At 42.1% G+C, this 19,346-nt stretch overlaps 1 protein-coding gene across 1 annotated transcript in view; it reads left to right on the forward strand.

Moving 5' to 3' along the window:
* Nucleotides 1-4,680: 4,680 nt before the first annotated feature.
* TTC39B (tetratricopeptide repeat domain 39B) overlaps nt 4,681-19,346 on the forward strand; it is a gene marked incomplete at both ends in the record, with an annotated part of 80,700 nt that continues 66,034 nt past the window's right edge. Inside the window, one exon of the mRNA XM_079548644.1 lies at nt 4,681-4,728. Within this exon, the coding sequence (XP_079404770.1) occupies nt 4,681-4,728 (48 nt within the window). The remainder of the gene's footprint in view (nt 4,729-19,346) is intronic.

Genomic DNA, 19,346 nt, shown 5'->3' on the forward strand with positions numbered 1-19,346 from the left:
TTGCAACCTGCTGGTATGATGAGTAAAGAGAAATACAGCTATCAGATTGAAGAAAATGGTGGCTTTACTTTGACATTAAGATGGGTACCAGTTTAAATTACTGAAAAATGTGAGTGATTGAAACAATTGTGGATCTTTGAAAGTGCCTGATGGAAGATGAAAGTCTAAGTATTTAAACATAAAAAAAACCACAAGGCCATCATACTGATATACCCACCAAAGAAATAATGCTAAGATTCTTAACTTTCAGAAGTTCTTAGCAAGTCTAACAAAAAGGATTGAGATGAGGCAGCTTACTGGGGGCAGAAAACATTTACTCCCAAGTGCAGCAGCCCTAGACTTCAAGTTTTGTTTGATGACCCTGTGTAGTCTCTGTAGTACCTGAATGCTCCAAGATCTTCCTGTCAAAAGTGTCTTGGAGAGGCTGCTATCTTTGATATCTTTCAGAGAAAGTAAATGCTGGTTTGGTTGGTTCATATCTTTACAAGGTTCAGTTGGGGCTTGTCACCAAAAAGAATGTTCTGAGGACACTGTTTTTCCTGGTAATTTGGACTACTGCACTAACAAGGTAGGCTACTCGGTTTCTTGCTAAGCTGTCCTTTTGGCTGGCTGTGGGAAATACAGCACTGGGACTGAGATCAAGGTAAAATCTGAGACTTCTTGCTCCAGGGATGGCTGGAAGCAGCCAAGTGTGTGCATGTTCACATTTATCTGTGAGTGGGGGGGCTGCAGGGGCAGGGCAGCACACGAGAAAATAATCTGATTATCAGTACTAGCCTTCTCATAGAGCTGTGTGTACACACCAATACCCTCTCATTCGTTCTAACTCTAAGGAGGTCACTAATGTTGCTGTAGTGATCTCTGAAATACCATTTGCAAACCACTGACTAGTTCAGCAAATATTTTGCAGCATATTTATAAGAGTAAACTCATGCAGTTTGTATAGTTGAGAATCAACTGCTTTAATTGCTAGCTCATGAAATAATACTTCCAGAACTAGGTGGGATTTAGTTTCTGTCTTGCTCACTTGCCATACCTCCATCAGGCACCTGCTAATTCCTTCATGAATATCTACAGTTCTTCTATTTAGGAGAGTTTGAGACAGTCTAATCCTACTGGAAATTAGCTGTGGGAGTACTAAGGCAACTTCCTAAACTTGTTTTATGGCAGACCTGTTCTTAAGCACAGTACTCAAGAAAACTAGATCAGTACTAAGTGCTTACACTGAAATTGCTTCACTGATCTAGCTTCACTATCTGTCCATGAGAGGTAGAATAGGACGTTTAATCCTTTTGGATCTCTGTATTTATTACAGAAGCTTAAAAAATAATTTTTTCTCTCTCATTGTTCAGCAAATTCTTATAATCAGGCAAATTTCCAGTCCTATGCTGCAGAAAGAAATACTAACAGAGCTATCCAGCATGTAAGTAGCATTAGCACAGCAGCATGCAGATGCTGAATCTGAAGATAATGGAACATGTACATAGGCTTCTGTTGGTTGAGAATTCTATATTGTTTGCCAGGGGGAGAGCAATGGTGTCTTAAGGGCTCAACTTTTCTGCCAGATCTCAATTAAATCGTTTCAACAAGTCTACTGGAATTTTACCTGAAAGATTAGCAATCAGCTCATGATCTCCCTAATTCTTGCTGCAAAGATACCTGCATTCAAATGTGTAGAAACATTAGCTGCCTGGGAACTGCAACATGCTTTTCATCTCAGGGGATTAAGAGCTATTAATAAGACCTGTTAATTCTTGTCTATACAGCTGAGAAGTTCAGAAGTGTTTTTTGGTGGTTTGTGGTTGGTTTTTTGCCTTTCACTAATGAAAAGATACAAGAAAAATGAATTTTCAAGACTTTTCTTCAGAGATTAGATTTCAAGTGTCAAGAGGAAGCGTAATAAAACTGATTAAAGCCAATCTGAGGGCTCTGAATACCCTTCTGCCTATTACAACAATGACTCCAATGGGAGTATGCCCAGTAGCAGCTTGTCAAAGACCAAGCAAAACTCAATAATGCCTCTTTCGCAGGGCCTATATTCAGACTTCAGTAGTATTCTTCATGCCTCAGGTACCAGTGTTAGGAATGATATGATGTAGCTATCTCTACCATGATCATTTAGCATATGCATTTGTTCTGAACAGAGAAAGACCACTAGCAGATACAGCTTTAACTTGTCCAAAATAATATGAGCTGGGGATATAAATGTTGGGAAGAATACGATAATATAACCAATGCCTATCAAGAGCTAATCATGATAAAGTTGTGTTGACTTAAGCCTTGACCTTCAGCGTTAACTGAACCTCTAACTCCAGTGTAGACATGTCTCCTAGACATAGAATAACTACTTATAACTACAAACTCTGTACGCTAGGACAGTTTCTCCAATGTAGCTTTGTAAGTGACGGTGCTATAGCCCTCACTATTTTGTGTGAGAAGGTAAGAGACCAGTCCAAGTTTCTATTTATTGTAGCTGGAACTGGCAGTGCGTAACTAGCTATGTGAGCAAAGGTTATAGCACAGTGTATGCAAGTGGTTCTTGCCTTCAAGGACCAAGCTCCCAGCACTTGGAGATCTTATGCATTAACTACCTTACTCATACACTCTGTAGCACTTAATATTCTGTTATACAGTAATAGTACTTAAAAGCTGCTTTTTACAAAGCTAAAGTCTTCTCCAAACAAAAGACATCTTGAATGTACAGCTGGAGAATAGAAACAGAGTCATGTCTTTAACAGAAGATGATAACCTGTGTAATTGTGGTGAACGGTGTAGAACCATGGTGTAATGGTAACATGAGTTTTAGGTGGAGCTGCGTGGGCAGTGTTAAGCTGTGAATCAAACAGAAGACATGCGTGGGCCTGTCTGCTGCATCTGCACCATAAACACTTCTGGTATGTTTCGGATCAGTCCTGGAGAGGTGTGTAACAACCCTGGAGCATCTTCCAGTAAGCTGTCAGTGAAGAAATTCATATCGGTGCAATCAGAACATAAGAGAACAGTGTGTCAGTAACACCTTACTTGCGAAGAGTGCTGTCTTGCAGAGCAGAGGAATGCACTCACGTGTGCCTTCTCTTCCCTCTTTACGTACCCAGGCTGGGTAAAAATAGAAGAGCAGGCACAGCAGAAGTGTATCTAAGTAAGACTAATAGGGACATTTCCTAGCCTACACTGAAAGCTTATAGTGCAATGTCATTATACTAAGCAAACTTGCTTATGTCTTGACTGTAATCTTCAGTCTGGCAAAAAGCTTTCCCTCCTGTTGAGCTGAATCTGTTCAGTTGCCTTTCTTTATCTCTCTCTGATTCTAATCGAAGTTGGTATATAAAAACTTTATTTTAGAGGCTCTAACAAAGATGTAACTTACAGGAAACTGAAACGGGGCACTTTATCAACTATTTTATTAGTAGAACTTGTCAGCTGGCAGAAAAGGTGAAAGCAAAAGCAGACAGATTTTCAGAGAGGAACATTACAATACTATGAACTACTCCCCTTGCTTTCAAGAGGAGGCAGAGGGAAGGGAGCAGTGCTTCTTTTAGAAAACAAACTGCTTCGCAAACAACTTTTCAAGAACAAGCCTCCCGTGGAGATGAAACAGCTCTCTGCAGAGTCAGGTCACACAGCACTGAAGGACTGCAGCGTGTTTCCATAGGATCTCAAATGGCAGATACCTGGAGCAGACAGACAGCAGACTCACTCGGCAGTCTGCATGAGGAAAACATACTGCCTGCACAGCGCACTTACTAAGCCATCTAAAGAAGTCTACTCAGATGAAGTCCAAAGCAAGCAAAGAAGCATGGGCCCTTCTTTCTTTTCCATGCAGTCAGTGGCTGGATGCCATGACAAATTCACATTTGTGGTGCATGGCACAGATGGTAGTGATCACACAGTGCTGGGCACCGATGCAGATAATGGCGTCCCATCAGGGATGGTGACAGCATCTTCAGTGACCGAAATGCCCAGTGGGTTGGTGGGGTTGGGTGATGCGGGTGGAAGGCACGTGATGTCCCCACAAAGCGGGCCTCGGGATGGCTTGTGATGGAGCTCGGCTTTCCTGGAAAGCCGAGTACTGAAGCGTTGTCCTGACAGACCTCCTCGCCTCGAGGCAGACCAAGAAATGCGTTTCCCTGAGATGGAAACCTCACGGATGCTCTCGCCATGAAACGGCGGGCAGAAGTTAGCGCTCACTGAGACAGCTGCCGCCCTGGGTGCCCGGGGACCAGCACCGAGCAGGCTCGCTGACGGGGCCGGCGGCAACTACAGCGCGACTGAGGCTCCATCTGAGATTCGCTGCAAAACCCATCGGAGAGTGCGGCGGCCAAACTCGCCGTCCTCGGGCCCCGCCGCCAGGGGCGCCGCTGCCCCCCCGCTTCCCGGGGCAGAGCCGGGCAGCGCCTCGCGGCCGCAGGACCAGCCTCGTTGCCCGGGGCGGGGCCTGCGATGCAAACGAGGGGGCGCGGACACCGGAGTTGTGTGGCGGTCGGGGAGGAGGAAGCGAGCGCGGCTTCTCGCGGACCGGACGGCCGGGACAGGCGGCGGGCGGCAGGCGGCGGCGGCGGGGCCGGACAGGGCGGAGCGGGGGCGGCCGGGAAGAGCGAGAGGCGGGGACTCGGCGGCGGGGAGCGGGACGGGGCGCGGCGGCCGTGTTCATCCCGGAGCGGCGGGCGGCGGAGCGGGAACATGGCGAGCGTCGGAAACGGCACGGAGGAGAGCGGCGGCGGGGAGGAGGTAACGGCGGGCAGCTCTCGGGCCCTGGCGACGCGTCGGCGGGGGCAGCGCAGGCCGGGCCTGCCCGCCCACATCCCGCTCACCCCGCGCCGCGGCCGCCGCGTCCCGCAGCCGGCTCGACCCGGCCGCCGTCGGGGAGAGGGCGAGCTGGGAGTTGAGGAAAGTTGCGGCGCGGGCGGCCCCTTCCCCTGCCGCACAGCGAGCGGCCGCCGGCCCGCGCCTTTCCTTTCCTTTCCTCTTTTTTTTTTTTCTCCCCTTTTTTTCCCCCTTCCCTTTTTAACTCAGCTCCGAGTCGGCGCCCGGCTCCGCGCAATATCGCCTGTCCGGCGACGGCGGGGAGAGGCGGGCGGGCCGGCAGGTGCCCCGGGCTCCGCCGCCGGGAGCGGCCGTCCCGGAAGATGCGGGGCTGCCCTGTAGGCCCTGCGTGGAGGGCGGGCCGGGGAGCCGCGCGGGCAGCGCAGGGCAAGGGCAGGTGTGGGCTGCAGCCCGCTGCGACTGGCGGGCACCCTTCCGCTGTTGCCCGGTGCAAAGTACAAGCGGAAAGCCTCGCGTCTTAACAGCGCTGCCCGAACGTTTCCTTTTTGGTGCCCTCTCAGCCGGAGGGATGCAGTGGCTGCGTCGTGCGGCTGTCGGCGGTGTGGCTGTGTGTCACCCGGCGAGTGCGGGCTGCTCCAGAAGGAGCGGCTCCCGCAGGGAAGGGGGCGCGCGTTGCGGTGCTGACCCGGCTTCTGGCGGCGTGCGCTTAAAGCGCTGCTTTACGTGTTGCTTATGCTCAGTAGCTCTTTCAAAAAGGGTTTGTAAGGCACGGCTCCTGCTGAACTTAGCTGTAGGAAATTTATGAATCACATAGCAGATTTTATCCCGTCTTTTTTTTTTTCCTTTTCTTCCTGTTTTTAAAGGCCGTGCTAGGGTGAGTTTTTAAATTGAACACGTGCCAGTGCCCCATTGCTGAGGTAGGGCATACACCTGTATAACAGAGCATCTGAGAAATGTGTGAAAGTATAGGACTGGGTTGCTGTATGGTTCTGCACGATGCTGGTGTTCTGTATTTGGCAGCTGCGGAGTTGTTCTTGGATGAGACAGTAGAAAACCAGCTTCTTCCTTTCCTCAGTTGGAAGGTGCAGATATGCCAGCGCCAGCACCTCAGGGCAGGCTGTGAAAGTTGGTACTTCTTAACTCTGTCGTGTGGAGAGATAATGTGAAATGCTTTTATCTCATTGTGTGTTGGAGTGAATCATTGCAAAATCATAGGGCGCTGAGTAGAGGCTGTGATTTCTGCAAGGCTAAGGTTTGTTTCCAGTATAAGGAGTGAGTAAGTACCGGTGGGAACAGGTTATTAATCAACTCCTGCTGCTATCAGTAAGCAAGTAGTTGGAATTCACAGTTGGTAGAACAGGTAGTTAGCAATTTAGCTGTAGTCCAACTGTCCTGCATAAGCACTGTGTATTGTTTGAATATTGTTCGGTTTGCTGCCAAGTATCAGTATACTCTATCTCTTAGAGGAAAAAAAGGACATCCTTACGAAAGCATGTAAAAAATATAAAAGCACCTAGAAAAAGCTGTATGTAAGGAATAGTATGCAGAAAGCACACAGACTTTTTCCAGATGAGCTCTGAAGAGCTCATGTTCTCTGTAGAGACTTGTGCGTGATCTGCTGGTGTCTGAGAGAGTTGTGAATAGGTAATGGAGTGAGCACTTGAATGTTTTGCTGGTAGAATCTGAAAGTTCAAAGAGGAAGGGCAGGTGCTGGCTTTATCGTGGAGATGGTCATTTCTGTAACAAAAGTTACCCGTACCACTGGCATCTTATGTCTACAGGTTCACCAGCCTTCACTATTAAGCTTGATGTTCTGCAGTTCAGATATGAGCTAGTTGTTTTTATGCACATTTGTGTTATTTTTTTTAATTAGGTATTAAAATTTGTGTTTTAATGGGGAATGTTAGTGCTAGTTATGTTCGTGAAAGCAGTGTGCTTCTAAATAATGTTTACATGGAACATGAAGGATATGAGCTATTTATTTTTTAACTTACTTACTGCTGTATGCATGTAGATCTTAACGTAGGATTTTTCCTCTGAAAGTACTTGGAAATACTTGTTCATCCCTGAAGCTTTGAAAAAAGATGTTCTTGAAGTTGTTTCCTGCCTACAGGGAACCTAACTAGGTCTCAACTAAGACGACTGCTCTAAAGTCCAGACTTAGTGGTGCAATTTAGCTATTCACTACTGAAGTCCGTGATGATAAGAGCTGTGATTTTCCTTATGCTTCCTTGTAGCTCAAGGAAATGCCAGGCTCATATTTATATTCGTTTTTTTTTTTTTTGCCGATTTATGCCTTGTCCTTCAGCTCTGGCTTTCCACTGCGCATTAAAAGGAAGGACTATGAACTGTATGCCTTTGTTTAATTCCCCCCAAACTATGCAAGCCTAGTAGTTTAGGTCTTGGTTGCCAACTGGCATTGAAGACATAAGCCCAAGAAGCTGTATGAATGTGACAGTGTTGTAAGTGTGCTCATCTAGTGAAAACAAATGGTTGTCAGACTCAGGATTTTCCTGTGCAATGATTTCGGGGTGCTACAAATGTGTGTAATGTTCCTCTACCGGGATTTATTTTCCTGGCTGCTGTGTTACCAGAATGAAAGTGTCCACCGATTATGTGTCTTGTTGTGAACTCAGAACATATGTTGTATGCACGTCAAGAGCTATTACCATTGAATTTCTGTTCTAAAAGTATTCGTATCTGTATTCTTCTGGAACAGGTTGCAAATCTAGGATAGATGTGCTTAGGGGCAAAATAATATTCCTGGCCACAGCAATCTTCAAGCAAAACTTTAAGCCTTCCCCTTCTCCCCCCCTCAACTGTCTAAAGATTACTTAAAATAGTGGGCCAGATCTGCTTCCCATTAAGTTCACTCTGTGCTGCCCTGGTTTTTCAAAGTCTTAAAGCCAGCTTAATTGGTTACTTGGGGATTCCCTATCCATTAAGAAAAAACAAACCAACAAACCCATCCTTGGCCTTTGTGCCTGTGAGGGTTGTGGCCAGACAAAAAGGATCATGCTCAAGAAGTGTCTGTGTGCTACGGGAAAGTCTTGTTTGGCCACAGCCAGCTAGGCTAAGGATTATGGAGGGATCTGCAAGTGATTGTGCCCTTGCTGTGGTTAACTCTAAGGCCTGTATTAAGGACAGGTTGGTCAATTCAGCTAATGTGTGCCTCAGCACTAGCCTAACCTGTTCAAGAAAATTTGTGTAATGGAGATTTGATGATGCATGCTGTACTCTCTTGAATTGCCCAAGCTGGAGCAATGCTATGCAGGCTGGCTTTACAAGCCTGGGCAGTTTATCTTCTGAACTCAGTTCAGCATGAAACAAGTGTCTTCAGAACTGGTATTCTTTAATCTAAGAGGTGTTCAGTATTCCCTAGTACTCTGTTTAAGGACTCAAAGCTTTTTATTCACAGCTGCTGTGGCTATGGCACTTGTAATCACAGTTGTAGAGTCCTTGTTTTCACCAGTACCCTGATATAGTAATGTACTTCATATTAAAGAAGCCTGCAGTGCTGTGCATTCTCTTGCTGATGTTTACTCTGAAAACTTTTTGCTGCTTTGGATGGTAATTCTAACCTGGAAAAAGAATGCCAATAGGGAGAAATGAGCGTAGCTGCCCTCCTCCTCTTCCTCCTGGGGAGCTGGAGCAAGCTGATAGGGCACATTTTCTTCTCTTGAAATGGAAAGTTTTGTCAGAAGGAGCTAAGAAGGGGTAATGAGGGCATTTCCTTTCCTGAAGGATGGTTTCTGTCGAAGAGATGAAACATACAAATCCGGTAAGCTTAAAAAGTAGATCTTGCTGAAGACTTGCAATTTGGACTTCTTTTTTCAGCATAGTCTAAGGCTTGTTGTTTGGCATGTGCTCAGCTGTTTCTCCTGTTCCTCTTTTGGCCTCTCTGACTTCCATAGCACATCAACATCTGAGCTGAGGGGCAGGCTTTTCTAGGAGTGCAGATAAGAAAAGAACCAAGGGAAAGCCAAGCAAGTATAATAGTTTCTTCCTGAATAAATAAGGCTTCTCTTTCTGTTTCTGAAGTCCAGAGGTTCTTTATTTTAAATAAAATATGCCATGACCTTGACAGGAGGCTATTTTACCCGTGGATGCACTTGTTGAAAGACATTATTTTTTTTTCTTGTAATATTTTGATAGTGTAATAATACACTCAAAATGTGTACTTCAATTTTCTATTACCTACTATTGGTACTGTTCTGAGATGGCAAATGATTTTACTTTGCATTTTTCTGTGTTCTTGTTGGCTTCCTTGCTTTGCTCTTTGAGCCCCTTCTTTAACAGCGAACAGACTTGAAGAAATTGTGACTTTAAGTCTTTGTTAGTTTCCTGGGGAGGCAAAGGAAGCACATGTAACGTGTTCCAGTTAAATGTTCTTATTTAATGCTCACTCTGATTGGTTGTCTTCTCAGAGAAAGGTATATGAGAAGAAGTGTGGTTATAGTGGTTAATGGTTTACATCAGTAAAGCCTGGTTTATGGCTCACTGAATGTGTGCACATTGCTTCTACAAGTAGTAAGGTCTGCTAAGGGAGCAGACATGGCTGCATGTGCAGTTTCAAAATAGCTACGTTATTCAGTAAGCTGGAGATTTCTTCAATGGGAACACTAAGGAAAATATTACAGGCTGCCATGATACGGGAAGCTCAGGATGCGTCTTACAGAAGCAAAGCTGAACTTTTGTGGAAGCTAAGTACCTGTGAGACTGTTTCAATCTGTTACAATTTGCCTTTACTTTTGTCTGTTTGTTTTTTTTTTTTTTTTAAATAGGGAAATATTTGCTATATCTATTGAGGTGGGGGAAAAAAAGCTGAATAAAAGGTGATAGTTACTGCTGAACATTTGCTTTTCTTTTTGTATATTGAACTATTACTATATTATTGTGGAAAATGGCATCTAAGATTTTTTTTTTTAAGGGAGCATTTACTTTACTCTGAGCAATGGAGTTATCTATATTACAAGTATGGCTGTTTTGGTAACTGTAGCTAAGAGTTCTCCATCACTACATTAGACAGTTCTACTTTACAGAAACTTAGGGAAAATACAATATTGCTGCTTGTTGTTGAGTAAATCTGTGTGAGAATTAGGATTTTGTGGAAGCACATCTGATTTTGCCAGTGTGCAGCAAGGAAAGCTTCAAATAAATAACGCTACTTTCACTTCTTATGTGGCATGAGGACAGCAGACTGACATCAGGAACACAGCCTGGGAGACCACACCCATTTGGTGGGCAGTGATTTTCACTCTCACTCTTACTTCTGGATTAATAGGAAGAGTGTTATACTTCAGGGAGAAGAAATAGTGAAGCACTAATCTCTTTCTGATAAGCAAACAATGTCAGACAGGATTTGAGACTCTGCTTTTAGAGATGAGCCTATGCTGCTGTTATACATGTTTAGATTGTAGCCTACATCTGTCCAGGAATCTTGTGCCGTGGTTGGTGAGGTGCCTGCATAGAGAAACAGGTCTAAAACAGGTGAGAAGTCTGTGTTAAGTGCTAAAAATTTCTTGTGCTTTTCTAAGCCCTCTCAGGGTTAAAAACACTTGAGGTAAGTTAGCAATAAGTAAGTGTCACAGAGCTGTGGATTTATTCCCAGATACCATGTGCTAAAAGCAAGAAGTAAAGATTTACCTGGTGTCTTTTTCTGAAGTCAGGGAAGTGATGTTGTTACCACATGCACTTCAAGATAATCTGATACCTCCAACCTTAGTTGCAGTGATCTTCTGTCATGATGTGGTGAGTGTATTGTGTTTTTATTCCACTTCTCTTATGTATTCACTGTGCAATAGAATAATAAAAAAACCTCTATGAGCTAGTGTTTGAGTATAGCAGTGCTTTGGTTTCTTCCCAGGATCTGGAGTTGTGCACATTCTTGCCTTCAAGAAATTCTTCTTTAAGAATGTTCAAGAAAACAGAATGTTTTTGTAGAAACTAATTCTGAAGGCAGTCACTTTTTGTCTTTGGCATGTGCTGAGAGTACTGTAGGTTCTGAGAAGTGTAGTGTTTAAGAGGTGACGAGTAACACCTGTCCATAACCAATAACAGGTTGCCAGTAGAAAGAAATAGCCTTAGTAGTTCTATGCTGAAGGAATTTTGGTTATAAAGGAATTTTGGTTATAAAGGTAATGACCTACTGGTGTTTATTTTCATCAAGAACTGATAGACTAGGAAAAAAAAACATTTATCTAGATTGTTTCCCTTACGACACTTGTTTACCAATCCAGTGGGAGAGCCAGCTAAACAAAATGTTTTTTTGGTGTGATGGTGCTTTTTTTCCCTTTGTATCTGTTCTGCCAAGTTTTTAAGCTTCCAGCTTTCATTCAGTTTCCTTTAAATAATGTGAAAAAATAATGTAAAAATGTGAATTCACTGTTTAAATTGCTACTCTAAGATTATGTGGCAAAAGCTAAGAGTGCTGCTAAATATTCTCTAGAGATGTAGAACTACCATTTATGGCTTTGGAAAAGAGGCCTTTCAGATGACGCAAATTTGGAAGGATATTTGGGTTTCTGAAGTTCACCTGGCTAGAAAGCGCTTAGGAAATATGCCATAAATCTCAAGTACTGCGTGTTCTTTACTGAAGTTATCTCCCGTTTTAGTTTCGGGAGACAATGCTCTGTCATGGAAATTGTTGCAAGTAATGGCTTTGAAGGGAGCAATACTGTATGATATATATATATATATGTATAGCTAAAAAATATTAGCCATAAATATACATAGCTAAATATATATATCATATAGCTATATATACGATACAGCTAAACTTAAGTGTGTAACTTGGATGAGAATAGAAACTTCAATATGAGATCCATTGGTATAATCCTAGAATTAAAGAATATCTTAATCTATGCTTCATACATGCTTTTCATACTAAGAGTCTTCATCTGTACCACTCTGGAAAATCACGTTAAATGTGTCTGCCTATGTACTGTTGCCTGACACCAGTGGAGTAGCTGACTCTATTAAGTTACATTCTACTGAACTTAAGCAAAATTTCTTTAAAGTCTTAGGAAAGCTCAGTGTCTGTGTCTTTTAATATAATCTGTATTAAAAACAGCTATATATAGCTGTACCTCCCTCTATTGAGATATCTCTTATTTATCATCAGTCTTTAGAGTCTAAAGATGACCCAGGTGGCTGGAAAATAGCTAATGTTATTCTAGCTTTCAAGAAAGGCAAGAAAGAAGATTTGGTAGCCTGTCAGTCTCTCTTCAGTGCCTTACAAAATTATGGAGCAGGTTGTTTTTGGAATTACTGAAAAGAACTAGAAAGGCTATGCAGTCATTTGTCAATACCATCATGGGTTCCTAAAGGGAAGATCATGCATTACTAACTTGATACCTGTCATGGTACTTTTCAGAACAAGATGCCCAGTTTAAAGCTGGAAAGTATACTGTGCATTTAGCCAGAGGGTCAGGTTCAAAAGGTTATGGTAAATGGGATAATGTTAGACTCCATCAGTCACTAGTGCTGTTCACCAAGGCTTAATTTGAGAGCATTTCTCTTTTTTTTTTTTTTTTTTTTTTTTTCCTTTTTCTGTGAACTGGACATAAGAGTTAAATGTGTAAGAATGAAACTCACAGATAATACTGATGTAGGAGCCGTCAGTACCTTTGGGATAGTGAGGTGTTACAGAGAGATCTTGTTAGATTGGAGTGCTCAGCAGTCACCAACAGCATGAAATTGAACAAGAACAAATGCTGGATTTTGCACCTAGCACAGTGCAATCCTGGATGCACTTACTGGTTAGGGGACAAGTGGTTGGAATGCAGACTTGCACAGAGGGCTTTAGGAGTTTTGGTAGATGGTAAGGTCAGTACAGTTCAGCAACATGCACAGGTGACCAAAATCTCCAACCTTATTCTGAAGTGTATCAAGTGCAGTATAGCTAGCTGGTTAAAATAAGCGACTGTCCCATTGTGCTCAGCAGTGGTGCAGCCTTCCTTCTAGTAGTGTGTGTAGTTTTGTGTTCCTCACTTTAAGGAGGATACAAAAAATGTGTAGAATGTGTTAAAGGAATTATTAAAAACAGAAAAATGTGTGGAATGTGTAGAAAGGAAAGCAACAAAAATGGTGAAAGAGCATGACTTATGAGAAGTAACTGAGGATTCTTGTGTTTTTGTTTTTTTTCTGCTTGGAGGAGATAGAGTGTACTGAAGTCATCACTTACCAGCTGTATTATGGCGGGGAGTGGAGAGGGATGTGCTGATCACTCTGGTGATAGGATGTGAAGGAATGTCATACTGTTGCATTGGGGAAGTTCACGTTGGTCATTAAGAAGTTCTTCACTGAGGTGATCAAACAGGAAACAAGCTCCCTGCAGAAGTGATCGCAGCCTCCAGCCTGTTTGTGTTCAAGAAGCATTTGGATAATGTCACTAGGTATGATTTAACTCTTAGGTTACCCTTTGGGAATCAGGAATTAGACATGATGACCCTTATGGGTTTCTTCCAGCACAGGGTATTCTGTGACTCTAAACTGAACTATTTTTATGGTAGATTGAGTCATGCTGATTACATCAGAAAGTACTAGTTGGGTATCTAAATTTCAGAGCAAACATACTTCTCAGTGAGTCAGCATGAAATGAATGTTAAAGTCCAAATAAAAAAAAAGATTGTGTTAGGCTGTCTTGAAGTCTGTTTCACTATTTTGGTGGAATTTTTATTGTCCTCTTGAGTTCATTCAGTGACATGGGAAAGTACGCAAGTTGTTACTGGAGAGACCCTAGAGCTCTGCATCCATGCGTCCGTGGTGCCTAGGCTGCTTTGCTATTGTGGATTGTTTTGTGTTTGTGGAAGTACTTTGCTGTTACAAGGACAGGTAGAGTGTGAAAAGGATAAACTGAAGTACTAGCTCTTGGTATGTGTCCATCTTTGTAATGTACTTCCATAGCCATGTTCTCTACCTGGGCGTCAGTATCTTTCTGTAATGCAAAGGTTGCTTCTTTGGGCAACCTGTTCTAATGCATTTGCACCCTCAAAGTGAAGAATTTCTTTGTAATCTGTAGTCTGAATTTACCTACTTTTAGCTTAAAACCGTTACCTTTGTTGTATCACAGCACTTCCTGATGAATAGTGCATCCCCATCTATCCTGTAGACTTCCTTTAGGTACAAGAGGTCTGCAATGATTTCTCCCCAAAACTTTCTCTTCTCCTGAGTGAACAAGCACCTATCTCAACCTGTCCTCAGGAGAGCTGCTCTAGCTCTCTGGTCATCCTTGTAGCCTCCTCTAGAGCTGCACCAAAAGATCTGCATTTTCCTTATGCTGGGAGTCACAGAGGTGAAGGCAGTACTGCAAGTAGCATCTCATAAGACAGTAAGGGGGAAGAATTGCCTCCTCTAACTTGGCTAGCTACGCTTCTTTTGATGCAGCTCCAGATATGGCTGGCTTTCTGAGCTTCAACTGCACGTTGTCAGTTCATGTTCAGTTTTCTGTCTGCCTAGCACCAAGTCCTTCTCCACAAGGCTGCTCTCAATCTGCTCATTGCCCAGCCATCAGTAATTGAACACAAAATTATAGTTAGCATTGGCTGGTGCTGTAGTGGCATTAAAGCACATAACATTATGCTACCTACAAAGGAAAAAACTTAAATTGTGTTTTGTGATTTATATATCTGGTTAGAGTATACATCATGGTATGATTTGGTCACTTTTGATCATGCAGGTGAGTTAACTAAAGTCATGTGAGATTTCAAAAACATTTATAACAGTAACCACAAAGTCATAAAAACTTTCATGTGTATGATAACCACATGCTAAAGTGAAAATGAATATGGATATCAGCAATGGGCAGAGGTCAGATGTGACATGAATATTTCACTGCCAGCCTGGAATAGCTACTTGTCTATCTGCACCTTCCGTAGTTAAAAGAAGTATCCTATGCTTTGTCTAATGGGTCTGGCATTTCTGTGTTACGTGCCTGAATGCTGTTGGAAGAAGTTGTAGAACTTCAGTGTTTTAGACTGGACTATGCAGTCGTGGGGTTTCCTTTTCCGTTGCATGAGTCATCCCAGTCCAATTCACCAGCCGTTTACTGCTGTGTGAACTTGTGAAGGAGCCAATTTGTGGACTTTCCCTGAGTAGGTGCTTAATATTACAGAGAAATGTAAAAGTTCTGAAGGAGGAAAGTGTATCTGAGCAGTGTCCTAATCACATCGGCATACTGTAAGTGTAACCTTACTCCTAATGTGATGTTAACAATCCTTTGGGCAGTACTGTCGATTGCAGCAATTGTATGTTCCTTCTGTCATTATTACATTCCTCGTAAAACTTCCAAAGGCTTTAAATTGCTTTAAATGACATCAGTAAGCTGTACTGTATGTGTGTGTGATAGAGAAAACTGTCTTTGACAGAGCTCAGTACGTAAATGGATGGTGTGACTTCTCTGTGGGAAAATGTGTGCTAAATTCAGTGCATCGGTGTATTTTTTTTGTGGATGCTGTAGCTTTCTTTTAATGCCTGAGGAAATAAGCAAGCTCTGCCTGGGGATCATTCTGGATGAAGAGTTAAAATAGAGGGAATTTTGACTTAAGAAGCAAAGTCATAGACATATGTCACACCAGCAAAACTTCAGGGGTCCCTTAGTAGATTAACTCTTAATTTTTATTAGTGTAATTTGAAAGCATGTGTTACTTACGATATTGGTTGTAGCAGAGTTACCTTCATAAATTCAGATGAGCTGGTACACTTGGGTGCAAACTTTTTACTTTCCCTTTGGTAGCCTAAAAAACCTTCAGCTTTCTGTTCAGTTGACTCAAGATCTGATTCTTCTCAGCGTAATTTAATGTGATGCATGTTCTGGTTGTGACACTGGTTTCGTGGCAGGCTTTTGTTTGTCTTGCTCTGATTCTAGTAAAAACAGAATGGAGTTTTCAGAATGTGTGTATAAAACAGCTACTGATTTGTTAGTTTTATACTAGAAAGGAAATTAAATCCCTTGAAGATGGTCTCTCATTTTTCATTACTCTAATTTCTAGGGGAGATGGAAGGTGGTCTCTTTTTTCTTTCGTCAGGGGAACAGTTTGTGCATTGGATGAAAGTCATTGCTTTAGTCCTGTGCTGACTTGATCTTCAACTCTAGATAATAATGGTTTCTAAACCTTTGCTGCTTTGTTACTGCACTCTGTGCTAATGGTGAATTAGAAGATATCCACAGAGGCTTGCATATAATGAGAAAAACATCACAAATAGGTTGTTGCAATTACTGTTGTTGCAGCAAGGGCTTCTTTTAAAGGAAATGATCCACTTAAAGATAATCACTTCAGTAAATTTTCACTATGAAACAGAACTTTTTGGTGCTTCTTGTGAAGCCACTGTTCCATTCTATACAAATAATTGATCAGCCATGTAATCCAAAAAAATGCTTAACCGAGGGAGGGTAGGGAGGTTAATACCTAAGATGCTTGTGCTAATTTCTGTTTCATATAACTAATGAAATAAAGACAGACAAAGCTGAAACTGAGTCATCTTTAATACAAAATGAGCAGATCATTCTTCGGTTTGGATTCCTCTCTAAGGAGTGTTAGCAGTTCCAAAGTGGTGTCTCTGTAATGAGACTTATTTAGAATTGTTGATTGCATAGTAATTGATAAGCATTCTGGAATTCCAGTATTACCAGTGTTTGGTAATATTTGGTAATAAGCGATGCTTTTGTCTAAATAATCTGTAATAGGTATACAGTGACAGTTATGTAAACAGGATTTTTCTTTGAGGCCTTACAAATCGATAGAATCAGCAATCATCTTTATTTTAAATAGTCTATGTTTGGAGCAATATGACTTACTCTCTTTCTTGCTATTTGTATTATATACCTTTTTTTCTTTACTGGGGTGCAGTCTTTACTGCCTATTCCTTTTGCGTTCCACGTTAAGGTTAATTTTCAACATGAAGTTTGACGTAACACTGTGCCCTTCTGTTTTATACATTCTGAAATGTGTGAGACTTTTGAGTTTTTAAAAGATTTACTTGTTTTGTTGTTTTTTGCTTTCAACTATGATGAATAGCCACTTACGTTGTGAGATAAGGGGAGAGAGACTGGAATTGAAGTTTTGATGCTTCCTACTCTGAGCCACTCATGCTTAACATGAACTTGATTAAGCGAGTAGAAACCTCATCAAAGTTTGGTAACTATTACTTGATAACATGATCTTCACTGGAGAAAAACTTGGAAATTCAGTAAGTTCATTTAAATATCAACCATGAATACTTATTTAGTGTAGGTTAAAAACAAACAAAAAGCCTCAGATGTTAGGAAGCCTTCATTTGCTAAAGGCTTGCATCTGAAGGTCTGGGATAGTATTTCAGAGGATGACATGTAGTATGAGTTGCATTTCCAGCCATTCAATAGTTGCTTCCACCACTATAAGCATACAGCTCTTGCTCTGATGGGTTTATGGGGGGGAGATATAATCAGTCCACCGGGTATTTCAGCAGTATTTCAGCTGTCATTCTCCATTCCAGAGAGGCTTTACCCACTTGGCTTGCTTAATTGCAGTGCATGTGCTGCATTCATGGATAATCTGTGCGATAGCATTTGTGGTCAAGCCCACCTCTTGATTCTGAGGCCATCTATGAGTTGCATTTCTTCCTGATATTTCTTCCACTAATAGCCTGAGATGTCATGGGCCTACTGAGCTGGAAATAATTCACCCTTACCTTGCCAGTCCAGATCTTCCAGTGCCCCTTCAATCCTGTAAGCCTGATCCATGTGCTGGTTTGTCATGATTCTGTCCTGGTTTCATGACAGGGGTACCGATGCCTGGGGAAAGGAATAGGTAGGGAGATGGGCCTGGGAGCAAAGCAGTGACTAAGAGCTAAGGGAGAAAATTAATTTACTAAATATGATAGTGGAATGTGAGATAATACAATATAATTGGAATTGTAGCTAATAAGTCAAATAGATGAGAGTATCCAAAACCAAAGGCTTTAATGCTGAAGGTGAGATGGCTAGGGAGTACAAACTACGGAGACAAGCAGAAAGAGAAGGGATTATGGTCTTGTGACTCCCAGTAAGTTTTATCTTTCCCTTTGAATGGAAAACAGAGTGATGAAGTCTTCTGGGATCTGTAGTTTGTTCTTCTGAGAGCCAGAACAATCAATCTACAGAACTGCAGCAGTAACTCTTTAACTCCCAGTGCACAGTGTGATGTTATGATGTGGAATACTGATAACAAAAATCAAAAACCACGGCATGGTTATCTTGGTGTTTTTCAATAGTACAGCTCTTGGTGTGTGGCCGTCTTTATAATGTACTTCCACAGCCATGTTCTCTACCTGAGCATCAATATCTTTTCTATAATGCAACTTCTCACAGGTGTTTAATCTCTGTGCTGCCAGTTGTTCTACTTCTGTTGCTGTAACAGCCCCCGTAGGGCATTTGTTACCATCCATAAGGCAGTATGGAGAGAGATCACTGATCACTGCTCTCATTCAGCAGTTTATCTCATTCAGCAATTTATCTGAAGCCAGCTGAATTGCCTTCAGTCCTGTACAGTTGCTTGATTTACCTTCTCCATCAGCAATGTCTGCAAATTGTCATGTAGGGCTCTGTACAGTAGCCTTCCATCACTGATGTTTTCTCCCGAAACAACAGGACCCATCAGTGAACAAGACGTATTGCTTCTCATTTTCTTGTAGTTGACTCTACCTGGCCTCTTCAACACACGTCATCTCCTCCTCTCATAGTGTTTGAATTAAATCTTTGCCTCTGGACCAGTCTATGATCACTTCCGAGATTCTTGGATGACTGAGGTTTCCTCTTTGAGCCCACTGTGTGATCAGTGCATCCTGCTTAGTCTGTGTGGCATCAGTTGTACAGCATGTGGAGAGGACCTTCCATCTGAACGTCCAGCTCAGCACGGACAGTTGAAGTGTGTCACGTTGTCATATTACTAAGATAAAAGTGAATTTAAAAAAAACATTAGAGTGCTGTTCTTTAATGGCTTCCACTGATATCCAATACCGACTAACAGTGATAGATTTTCTGAAGCATGGTAATTCTCCAGCAGCAGCACTCCCTTACACATATCACACAGTTCTTTTTTTTTTTTTTTATGGTTGCTTGTAATATAGCTCTGACTTGAGCTATTCTTATTTATCTGCGTGTGCTTAAGCCATAAAATAAGTTCTTGTGTGAAGGATGTGAAGTCTGCAGAATCATGACAACTGAGGATGCATTTAAATGAGGTTTTCAGAAAGCCTCCTTTTATAAAATATGAAATTCTGTGTGGTAGATGAGACGCAGGTTATCTTGGAAAAAGCAGTACTGCCAGATGTCATATTGTCAGACTGCCCCTCTGCTGCCATCTGTCACACAGCATCAACATTCAGTGGAATATTGGTGGGAAGGTTCAACCTGTACTTCCATACCACTAACGTCCACCTCTGATGTCCCCTTGTATATGTGACATACTTAGTGAATACAGGTACCAAATCTTATTTTAATCTTTAACATCTTTTTATTTGAAAAAGGAAGCAGTAAAACCACAAAACTAGTGGCATATGTGTATAATCAATAGATATCAAGATGTTATAATCACAATATAATCAATAGAGTTAGGCAAAGTAGA

Source organism: Tetrao urogallus, assembly GCF_951394365.1.
Source record: "Tetrao urogallus genome assembly, chromosome: Z".
In the NCBI taxonomy this organism is placed as follows: domain Eukaryota; kingdom Metazoa; phylum Chordata; class Aves; order Galliformes; family Phasianidae; genus Tetrao; species Tetrao urogallus.